The following is a 12,001-nucleotide window of genomic DNA, read 5'->3' as shown; positions in this document are numbered from 1 at the left end:
TATCAGCATGTGACAAGCAAAGTGTGGATATAGATCTTGGAGTACCTCTTGCTATGATTTCACACATAATTAAAACTTCCTTCAAAGAGGACTTGTCTGACTTGATTAATTCTCAACTGAAAGCTGTAGCATAAAGCACTATGACCGGTTTATGCAAGATGTATTCATCTATGGTTTATACAAAACAAGAACAAGACATTGTGATATTGTGACCGCAAGTATCAGGCTGGGATATAGATTGTACTGGCAGGTCAGGACAGCCTGTAATGTTGACGAAACTAAGTGTAAATTATGCAATGAAGAATATAAGCGAACACTTGTACATTATATCTCAGAGTGCCATGTAATACAGCCTTTCAGACCACCTAGCATGAGGTATGGAGAACTATGTAACTACTTCATATCATCTGATGTCTTGGAAGATATAATGATGTTATATCCTAAATTTGGAATGTAGTATCACATGACCACATATCAAATGTTACATTGCCTTTTCACGCCCAAGCCGTATGCCGGATTGATAGATGAGTAGATAAATCACTGATTGCTCTTTTCTTTTAAATGATATATTTTAGACCGTAATAATTTTCTGATCTAGATTTACACTGTAATACTATTATATAATGCTTTGACCATGTATCAAATGTACCACAGCTTGCCCGCGCCTGTGCAGTTAGCCAGGGTGGTAAACAAAGGACTAAACTAAATTATATTATTATCTATTTTCAGTCTATTTATCATTTTCTATCTATTTATCATGTGCACAAGGCAATCTAAAATCAAAACTGATTGCAACGGCGCTTCTTTTTAAACCCGGAGCTTTTCATGCCTTTCAGCCCCGGGCAATGTTGTAATCAGAGGGAGCATTTTATTTTTTGCTCCCTTTTGGGGATTCGAACCCGCGACCGCGAATTCGGATATGCGGTTGAGCGTTCGAATCTGGCGCCTTTGCCCGCTCATCCACCGTGGCCGAGGGGTACTGGGAAGGGGCTGGGAGGGGTATTTGAGTAACTTCCTCGTGAGTATATGCAGGTGTGTGATGTGTAATATTGAAAGAGAGGAGAGAGAGAGAGAGCGTGTATGTGCGTGTACGTAATTGTAAGCACGTGCGAATGCATGTATGAACCAGGTACTTATTAACATCAAAGGCTACGCTAAACCCCGAGCACGAAATGAGGCAGCAAGACAAACCGATGGTAAGGAAGGGAGCCGCATGTTCAATCCAGGTTCAGTTGCCGTCACATAAGGTTCTAATAGAACAAATAGATTAATTCATAATTAAAAATGCCAGAAAATGCAGGCAAAACACAACATTCCTTAATGTCAACGACATTGTCCTTGTATTCATCCCTTGTAATGAGATGCAGTGCAATGCAATTCAATTTTGAAGATAACTGTTATCATTAGCACTTCCTTTATCATTGCATTTCCGTGAAAAAACTCAAGCGAATCAATTTCTTTTCACTTTTACCGCTCCCTCTGTGATTCTTTTAGCTCACTTTCATTTTATTTTTACCTTCATAAAGTCATACTGAAAGGCTTTGGGCTGATTCGCCTTGACTGATGGAAAAAAGGACCAAGAGAATCATTGAATCTGAATCGCCATGAATTGAACTGATTCGATTCGCTTGGTGTGAACGGTTACACCTAAACTTGCGTGGTGAATCAACACGATTCATGAAGTGAAATGAATGGAGGGATAACATTTAGTGAACATATTAAATAACTTACTTCTTATTGCCTGCACTACATAACATAAACAATTGCCTATTATTTTTTTCTTATTATTATTCATTAATCTATCATATCCTTAATGTTATGTGGCCAGGGTTGGAATTACCAGCTTTTATTCTAAATTCAACCTTTTTCTTGTGCGTATTTAGTTTCTAATTATCATATGGATTAGCGTATTTACATAAATACACACTTGTTAGTTTAGATAGAGATACAAGCCTCTAATATGTAGCCTAAAATATAGTTGATTATCCAAATATATATATATATTTTTTACCATTTTTCGTGTTTTTAGTGTTTGATGCAACTGAGATCTAAATATAAGGCAGGAATTATACAAAAAATTTCGTATATATCCTCGTTTTTTTTTATTGATATACAAATGTCTACAGAGCGCACTGCAGCAAACAATGTGGTTCTCTTGCAGATGAGGTTAAATGCTGAGCGATCCAGTGGCTGGTGTGGGAGGGGGGACGTAGAAAGAATAAATAGCACGGTGTTATCACAGTGATATCGGTAAGGTGTGTTACCGATGTTAAGAAAACGGTAATCTCAAGATTTAAGAAAGAGAAAGGAAGTATTACTTAATTCTAAGCTATGCCGTGAGGTGGGAGCGGGAACCTTTTGCTGGTCTTTTGAAGGGAGAGAGAAGGGTGAGGACAAAAGATAAAAAGAGAGCGAATGAATAGGAGAAAGAACGATTTGGGATTTTGCGTAAGACCAAGGGAAGTGTGGCACCTTAGGTGACGTCATCAAGACGATCGGTGGCCCTGTAGACACGGATGTCGTAGATGCTGCTCTCAAGATTAACCTGGATCTTCTGAAGCAATTTCTCTAATGAGTAAGGTTTAATGGCATCAACATTTAGGTTAGGCACACCTCTGGTAAAAATAATTCATAGCTTTTCGAGTTATTCTGCTCTCCATCCAATCAACAAAGTAATCAACGCAAAAAAAAAAAAAAAAAAAAAAGGAACAGAAAAAAGAAAAATTCACACACTAATTTCTCTGACATATGGCTGAGAATCTCGGGCATCACGAAACTGGTAGAAAAAGGTAAATACTCGCCGGTTCTCTCGCCGGCGACCGGCTGCGTCGGATTCATTGTAAATATAGAGCCAATTTGTAGTGGCACGCCATTTTCGCCCTTATACCCACACCTACTTCCCTCGCTCGTTTGCCGCCGACGCCCGCACCCGCACGGATCTTCTCCGACGTGCCCCTGTGGTATTTCGCGATAGTCCTGGATCCTGTGAGGATTTTCCGCACCCTGCCATGGTTTACTTTCCTGTCGTGCTTGGAATGCAGGGGTGTTGCACGCGCGGATCAGCGACGAGCCAGCTACCCGCCCCCCTTGTTTGCCAATCCACCTGTCGTCGTGGTAGTTTCACATGGTTCACACCAGGTGAGGGCGTGGCAGCTCACAGGGGGTGAGGAGGGCAGACAGCGGGCAGCGACGACTGGAGCGCATCCACCTGGCTCCACGCAGCCTTTTTACCAGCTGGCGTATTCTTTTTTTCACGCTGTCTCCACCGGCCGCAGCACATCGGCCACACAGCCCACAGGTCACGTATAGTGCCGCCTAGTTGATCCCTGTGTTTTCCACCTGTGATGCTTGTGAACAATTAGATATGACTCCAGTGACTTTGTGCAGCCGCGTTTTGTGAATACTGCGCCAGTTATTTTTCTCATTTTCTTTTTTTTACGGTTTGCTGTTACTCTTTTATCCTTTTGTTTTATGCCTTGTTTAATTATAACTTTGCCAAGTACTGACGAATATCCATTCTCCATCTCTGCCCATTACTCTGCAATATTAAAATGTGATATATAAAAATGTAGCTAATGACAAATGAAAAAGGATAAGTATTCAAGTAATATATAATAGTATGAAAAACGTATAAAGAACGCATCTGGTATTATAGCAATATCTGAGTTAAATATTAAAGAATGAAAATCTTATAGAAACTAATTCAAATTATCAAAATATTAAAATAAACATAACTTATTAGTGTGCCTGTTTAATATAACAGACGATTGTATGTGTAATGTTCAGTACTGCTTGCTGCGTTGCGGCTGATCCGTGACGCCAGATCGCTCGCGCCTCAAACGCTACCACGTTTCACCGGAACGCAGTTGTAACTATTCGCTACAGCCGTAACATTTGGCGGCAGCGTCGTGATCTTTTTTTTCTATCGGTTGTAAGTGCGCCCTCTCCGTATTCCCAGCTGACGTTTGCTGAGTTTGTTGGAAATGAGTGACGCGTGATGCACCCTCGTTATAAAAGCAAATATTTTTTTTATGAATATTTGTGTCGTCGCTACAAGGTATTTATCGCGGTAACGTCGAGTTTGACGATAAATGCAGTAATTTTCCTAGTTTCTTTACATTTTTGTATTGCTTCAGTGGTCCTCTGTGCCGCGATCGTCAACGAAGCCGAGAGAGTGCACGAGCCGAAACCTATCGTTTTTTACTCGTTATTTATTGTTTTAGCGATGCCTACTCATACGCGCAGCGGGGCAGTGCAAGCTCCCGCTGGAATGGATGAGGGTATGTTGAATGCAAGTAACATCATGGTTGCAAGGGATGAGAGTGACGGTCCTGAAGGAAACCCTGATAATGCACCGGTTAACCCCACATCTGATTTTCGTATGCAGGAAGTTGCAGATGTTGCAACAGATCTAGATAATGAATTTAACATGTCATTCCAGATGTTCCATTCAGTAATGAATAGTTTGCGTGATACGAGGACCAGTATCGGTGAATTGAGAGTGTATGGATGACGCTCACGGGGGAATGGCAACCGCCTGTGAGGGAATGAATGAAACGAGTAATGGTATAAAAGAATTAACAAGCGTATTGAGGAGGCAAAGCGAAAGGATTGACCATTTTGTGGAAGCCATGACCTACCTGTCTGCCAGTGTAGCGCCTAATGTTAACCATGTAACTAGCGGTAGTTTTCCCCCAGGTCAACCAGGTACGCTCCGGGCCCGTGGCATCGGCCGCTGCGGTCAACGTCTCTCATGCCAATTCTCCTCCCCAGGTTAGACTTGATGGCTGCCAGATTCTATATTTCGAGGCGTCTCCCACCTCAGATGTCATGCAAGGAATCAGGTGTTGGAGAGCTGGTTACGGCGCATCGAGTTGCATGGACAGACGGACGAAGACCAAATATGTCTGGCTCGGTGTTTTTGTAAGAATAACGCCGAGTTGGTTATTAACTCCCCACAGTTCGACTCTGTTTAAGTCTGGCCACACTTTAAAACACTCTTGAGGCAGAAGTTCCGAGGCACGAGCTGCAGTAATGACTTTTTCACCTCCTTACAGAGGAAGTCCATGAGAGACAATCAGACCCCCCAGGATTTTCTGCTCGAGGTCGAAAGTGCAGTATACCTCGGAGCTCGAGATTACCCTCTCAAAATGGGGGAGCCCTCGTGTCTCGTAAGGCGAGTGTTCCTTTCAGGTTTACCCCCTTATCTTTCAGATTTCCTTGTTGCATGTGATGACTCTCCTTTGTGTGATATTGCTGCCAAGGCGAACACACCGGTTCTGGGCCGAGCTGCGCGTACGCCAGTACGGGAGCCGCGACGTCCACTCCCTGTGGCTGCAGCAGCTGACGCAGTGTTTGGGGGGCAGGATGCTCCTGTTAATAAACCATATTGCGCATACCACAGGATTTTCGGCCATACGACATACGAATGCCGGGAAAAGCTAAGGGGACAGGTGTGTTGGCGCTGTGCACACACAGGGCACTTCCATTTTAACTGTCCCTTTCCAGCAGGTCAGACAGGTGAGGGCCCACGCCCCTCTGGCCCAGAATTCGACGGGTCCAGCCCAGGTCAGTAATGTAAACGCAGTCAGGTCACCAAAGCCTCAAAGGGAACGCAGAGAGAAAGCCAGGCCATCCCGGAAGGTGTTAACAGGGAGACCCATGACTGAACTATGCATGGCTGGGAAAACACTAAAATGTTTTATTGACACTGGCAGTTCAGTCTCGTTAATAAAGCATTCAGCTATATCAGGTCTGCGACTGGCTTCTCGGGGGCGTACGGCCCAAGCTCTCGTAGGTATTTCAGGGCAAGGTCTCCATACCATCGAAGAGAGAGACATCAGAGTCAGCATCCCGCGGGGACAGACAGCAGTACATCGCTTCATCGTAGTCGACGATTGTCAATTTCCAGCTGATGTTCTTGTAGGCATCGACTTTCTTCGACGATTCTCTTTTACTCTGCAGCATGACAGGTCCAGCCAGGCATTCCTGAGGATTGGGGGCACGCACTTACCAGTTGTCTTTACAGACTCTCCCTTGCTCGGTGTGTTGGCGGTGAAGGTGAAACAAGATGAAATTGCAAATCTAAACAACCTTTTCAGGAATCCGTCCTCCCCGTGTGCACGAGTGAGGAGAACAGTGACAATGCCGCCTCACTCAGGTAAATTTGTTTCTGCAACAGTTCGTGTTCCCGACCACGACGTGTTGATAGAAGGAAATGTAGGGGATTTATTAATACCAAGATCTCTTTGTAGATAGATAACATCATTAATGTATGGGTTGTAAACCTGGCTTATAAGCCAGCAAGGTTATGCCCAGGAAGGTTTCTCTCCGTAGTTACACCCATTAACGATTTCCTTCAGGTTGCAGCTGCAGATTTGCAGGAAGACTGCAAGCAGTCGGCAGATGATAACGAGCCCACAGGGGAGTTGCCCTCTTTAGATCACCTGCCTAGCTTTCAGAGCGATGCCTTACTGTCAGTGTTGCAGTCACACCAGACACTCTTTGATGGTAAAAAGTCTGAGGTAGGAGTAGTCCCAAGAATTTACCATTCAATACCCACAGGTGATGCCCAGCCCATCATGACGAAGCAGTGGAGACTACCTCAGATTTCCAAACAGGTAATTTGAGACGAGTGCAAGAAAATGCTGAGGAGTGGCGTAATAGAAACGTCCACCTCTCCATGGTTATCACCCATAGTCTTGGTTAAAAAACGTGATGGCAGCCACCGATTCTGCCTAGACTCTCGCAGGATTAATGCTGTCACGATGAGTGATTCTTACCCCCTTCCTCGCATGGAGGAGTTAATAGATACCTTGGGTAGGAGTAAAATCTTCACAGTTCTTGACGCCAAGTCAGCTTACTGGTCCATCGAGCTGACGCCGTCAGATCGCCCCAATACTGCATTTTCAGATGGTGTTGCACTGTGGCAGTTCAGGAGAATGCCATATGGATTGAAGACAGCAGGTGCCACATACCAGCGTATGATTAACTTCATACTGTCGCCTGCCTTAGGTAAGCATACCCTGGCCTATCTCGACAATGTGGTCATTTATTCTCCTGATTTCGAGACACACCTGAATGATTTGGCAGAGACTTTAACTTTATTAAAGGGAGCAGGTTTTAAATTGAATGTGGACAAATGTAGTTTTGCTATGGATAGCATAAAACTACTTGGATTTGTTGTTTCAGCCGAAGGAGTGGCCCCAGACCCGGACAAGGTGAAGGCAACTGGCGAGATGCCAACGCCATGCAACGTCAAAGAGTCGGGTCCTGGATACGTACTGTCTGTCCCACATGCAACTTCGGCAGACTACGGGCATGCTGATCGTACCGCTGTCTGACTTATTCGGCTTGGGCGGCTGCTCGGCGGTCACAGTCTTCGGATTTCTCCTGCCATTCCTCTGAGAAGGATTCCGGGTGGGCCGGAAAGCAGGAGCGAAGCGGGCGTCCGTAGAGAATCTGCGCTGGCGATCTTCCTGTGGCATTAGGGATGTTGCACAGTTCAAGGAGGCCTCTGTCGAAGTCTTCATTGTCGATGTTGCCGGAGGGCGCCGCTTTCATGATGAGGTACTTGGTTGACTTAACAGCTGCCTCGGCGTGGCCATTCGACTGAGGGTAATGGGGCGATATCACATGAACTCCCCATCGTTTCATGAAGTCCTTGAACTCGGAGCTGGTGAATTGGGGTCCGCCATCTGTCCTCAGGCGGAGTGGAACACCAACATCGCAAAAATAATGGCAGACCATGCGTGTAGTGCATGATGCTGTAGACGAGGCACCACAGGGGACGACGACAGGCCAGCCAGAGAGACGGTCTGCAATCACAAGGAACGGTTTCCCTGCGACTGTGAAGAAATCGGCTGATACCGACTCGAAAGGTCTCGTAGGATGGTCGTCGTTCTGCATGGGTTCCTGTTGTTGGCTGGGTTGCATGACCTGACACGGCTGTCAAGCTTCTACTGTGCTCTTGATGTCAGCATCTATTCCAGGCCAAAATACGGTCTGCCGTGCCCGACGTTTCGTCGCCTCTACGCCGCGGTGGCTGGCGTGGAGTTGGGTGAGTGTGCGTCGGCGATAAGCAGTAGGTATGATAATTCGTTGGCCGTACAGAACCAACTCCCCGTCGGCAGAGAGGCTGTCTCGGATTTTCCAGTAGGGGAGCAGCGACTTGTGCAGGTCGTATCGGTTGGAAGGGAACCCAGTAGACATGCAATCCTTGAGGCGGGCATACTCAGGGTTGACACTTGCTGCTTCGCGTAGCTCTTGCAGGGTTCTGTCGGCGTCTTGAGTCTTGGGGTCAGTTACGGTGCCGATGGTGTTGCAGGTCACTATACTCCTCAGGTGGGTTGCTGCGTCATTGCAGAGATTCTCGTCCTCTGATGTGGGGCGGCTTACTGGGGCTCGTGACTGGGCATCTGGAATGTGGAGCTGTTTCCCAGCTCGCCATACAGCTGTAAACTGGTAGGGTGAGATATGGCCCTTTTAAGCATTGAAGGCGAGGATTCTCTACTGTGTCTAATGTGTACTTGTTGAGAATCGGTATCAGTGGCCTGTGGTCGGTCATCAAGGTGAAGTTCAGGACTCCAATCAGGTATGGTTTGCATTTGGCAGTGGCCCAGATGGCGGCGAGCATCTCCAATTCAATGGTGGCGTATCTTGTCTCAGCGTCGGTTAAGAAGTGAGAGCCACACTCAACAAGGCGTAACCGTCCCTGGCCATGATCTTGTAGTAGGGCGTAGCCAATACCGTAGAGTCATGGCGTCTATTTGTAGCACAATTGGGAGTGATGGGTTGAAGTGTGCTAACACGGGTGGTTGCGACAGTGCTTCTTTGACACGTCGGAAGGCCTCGTTGTGGTCGGCTGTCCATATGAATGTGTGTTTTGGGCTCAGCAAGGGGCGGAGTGTTTGGGCGGTAGCCGCAATGCTTGGGGTGAGTTCTGACAGCTGGTTCACCAGGCCCATGAAGGAACGCAGGTTGGTCACGTTTGCAGGTGTGGGAAAATCACGGATGGCACTGACTGTTCTGGTCCGCTTCTATGCCCTTGTTTGAGATGGTGTAACCACAGAAGCTTACACTAGGGGCAGCGATCACGAATTTGTCTCGGTTGAGAGTGATCCCATTCTTGCGACACCTACGAAGCATCTGGTCAACTTGCTGGATGTGGGTCTTGAAGTCGTCGTCATAGAGGAGAATGTCGTCCACCACTTTGACGCACCTCTGCATCCCCTGGAGAGCTATGTCTCCTCGATGGCAGTAAGCGTCTCCAGTAACTGAGAAGCCCATGGGACCCCGACGGTGCTTGTATCTTCCGTACGGCGTGATAAAGGTTGTCAGGTGTTGGTCCTCCTCGGCAAGTTCAAGTTGCCAATATCCGCACAGGGCGTCCGCTTTTGTGAAGTACCATGATGGGGTAACTCGGACTGCATCGAAGGGTGTTGGTGAAGGGTGCGTTGGTCTGGATACCTGACTATTAAGATGGGATAAGTCGACGGTGATCCTCACTCCTTCATCCTTTGCTACGGTGACTAGTGGGTGGCACCAATCTGAGGGGTCATCATCAACAGGTGCGATGATGCCTTGGCATTCCATCGATTCGAGTTCCTCCTTCACTTTTTGCTGAAACGCGAAGGGGATTGGTCTTGGGGTGTGAATGGCAAATGGGACTGCTCCTTCTTTTAAGTGGATCCGCATGGGCCCACCTATCGTCGGTTGTAGCGGGGCCGCTTTGAGATCCTGCTTGATGAGCAGCACGTCATTGTATTCCTGAAGGAAATACTTTCTTGTAGCAGATGGCGTTGGCAGGTCAGGTAGGTGTGACTCGGCACACCTGTTAGCGTGTTTGATCTCCAATATCGGCTTCGGAAACTGGGGAGAAATGATGGCTAACTCCTGGCAGTGCCTGTAAGAGAGGAGGGGAGTCGTGACACCATCATGGACTTGTATCTTCGCTTTACAAGTCTTCTTTCCCAGTTGAAGTTTTGCTTGGAAAAATCCCAAGGCAGGAGCCATTTCTGATCCATCAGCTGTGAAAGTAGTGGTGGACTCAAGGGGTTGTAGGTTGCTGCATGGAATTTTAAGCTGTTCGAGATGCTTTTTGACTATGATTGTGACATCAGCGCCTGTGTCTGGGAGCATCTGTAATCTTGATGTCTGGGCGTAGGTGAGAAGAATGCATACGGGCTGTGGGGTCTTGCTGTCTGCTGATACACGTCGACAGTTCTTATACTTTGGACGTGACACTGGTCCTTTACTGTAATCCGACTTTCCAGATCGGCACACCTTGGCGAAGTGTCTCATCTTGTGACATGAGTTGCACGTGACATCCTTGGCAGGACACCTAGCAGTCCGGGGCCAGTGTCCTCTGCGTCCGCAATTCATACAGATGGCTTCTTTGGTGGGGCATTTTCCGGTGTCGTGGCGTCGGTTACATGAACGGCAGGAATCAGCGTTGGGCGATGAAGGCTTGTTCTGACTTCGTGGAGCTGAGGAGCGGGTCGTCTTGTCTCGCTGTTTCCTCTTGTAGCTTGAAACAGCACACAGTTGACTTGGGGATGAGTGGATGGCTGATGCAGCGTCCTTGGTGGCCTCGAACGATCGGCAGCAGGTAACCATCTCTTGTAGTGATGCATCTGTGTGCATGGAGATGAGGCGCTGCACGAGCTCTTCATCCTTGACTCCCATCAACAGGATCATCTTGAGCTGTGCCTCCACACAAGTAACTGGATCGCCTGAGCACAAGTCCACTTCCTCAGCTAAGTCCTTCAGTCTTACATAGAAGTCAGAAAATGTTTCTCCTTCCTTCTGCTTGCAGCATAGAAGTTCTCGTCGGCGTAGAGCTTCGTTGCGCTGGTTCTTAAAGTGCTTCTGGAGCTCGTCGAGTACCTCGTCAACTGTCAGTGATGTGTCGTGTGCAATCCCCAGGGTATGTTCAAGGGTCCGTTGCACGTCGAGGGACACAGACATCCTCAGCTGGATTAGCTGCTTTTCTCTGGCCAGCTTCTGCAGATCAACCATGGTGGCGTAGTCATCCCAGCTACGGCGCCACTGGCGAAACGTCTGGAATGTATCGTCAGCACGTAAAGTGGGCGGTCTGTGGGCGATGGTCTTGCTGGCAGGATGCATCACTGGTGAGGCACTTGATATATCCGTGACGGCAGGGGAAGTAATGACTGATGAGGCAGCGGTGGAAGTAATGGCAGGTGAGGCCTCGGAGGTGGGTATGGCAGGAGTGAAGTCGGGTGCAACAGGGTTGTGCTGAGGTGTGGGTTGTTGTGGTGCTAACAACTTTATTAGGGCTGCAAAGCGTTCAGCATCTTCCTTTCGTCGTTTCTTCCTTCTGTCTTCTTTGTTCTTCTTCTTGTTGCCTCTCCTGACGTCTTTGTTGTTCTTGTTGTTGCCTCTCCTGACGTCTTCTTTCTTCCTCTTGTCGTCTCTGCTCCTGTTCTTGAAGTCGCTCCTGGCGTCTTCTTTCTTCCTTCAATAGTCTTCTTTCTTCCTCACGGGATCGCCTTTCTTCCTCTTCTACCCATCTGCGGTTCTCAGAAGAGATTCGTGACTCCTCGAGGTACTTTATGAGGTGAAGTAAATCTGAGGGTATGAGGTGAGGCGTGTGAATTGAGGGGAGATCGAGAGCTTGTTGTGGCGGGGTTGCGGTTCGGGAGGACAGTCCATTGTGGCCGTCTGGGTGGCCCGGGAGTGGCCCAACTACTCCGTCCGTTTCTTGGTCACCATGTGGGGTGTCTGCGCGCTCAGGAGATCGTCGTGGAGAAGACATTGTTCTTCACGAAGCTGTATGCAAACTGATAAAACAATCACGGCTCAGTTTCATACAATTTAAAGAGTTTCACAGTGCGTCAATGTGTGGAGGGAGCGCGCGAGCGTGTTAGTGCGTGTGTCTGTTACTCGGGTGTTGGCGGGGTTTAATGGCTTCCGCGCACCGAGAACGGCAGTGTCTCTCGAGACGTAGCCAGATAAGGAGCCTGTAGCAAGATGCAGT

General features: G+C 47.6%; 1 protein-coding gene across 1 annotated transcript; it reads right to left on the bottom strand.

Moving 5' to 3' along the window:
- Window positions 1–9,006: 9,006 nt before the first annotated feature.
- On the bottom strand, window positions 9,007–11,779 carry LOC138864138 (uncharacterized). The gene is made up of 2 exons (XM_070130187.1): window positions 11,531–11,779; window positions 9,007–11,448 (listed from the first exon to the last, which is right to left on the bottom strand). The coding sequence occupies exons 1-2, from the start codon at window positions 11,777–11,779 to the stop codon at window positions 9,007–9,009; spliced, it is 2,691 nt and encodes an 896-aa protein (XP_069986288.1).
- Between the last annotated feature and the right edge of the window lie 222 nt (window positions 11,780–12,001).

This window comes from Penaeus vannamei, chromosome 15, assembly GCF_042767895.1.
Source record: "Penaeus vannamei isolate JL-2024 chromosome 15, ASM4276789v1, whole genome shotgun sequence".
Classification (NCBI taxonomy): Eukaryota; Metazoa; Arthropoda; class Malacostraca; order Decapoda; family Penaeidae; genus Penaeus; species Penaeus vannamei.
This window is presented reverse-complemented; position numbering and strand designations above follow the sequence as displayed.

Excerpts from the sequence above, each read along its gene's own strand:
- LOC138864138 (XM_070130187.1), bottom strand. The coding sequence starts at position 11,779 with ATGTCTTCTCCACGACGATCTCCTGAGCGCGCAGACACCCCACATGGT. Across the intron at positions 11,449-11,530 it reads CTTCTGAGAACCGCAGATGG|AACAGGAGCAGAGACGACAA; the intron begins GTAGAAGAGGAA and ends AGCGACTTCAAG.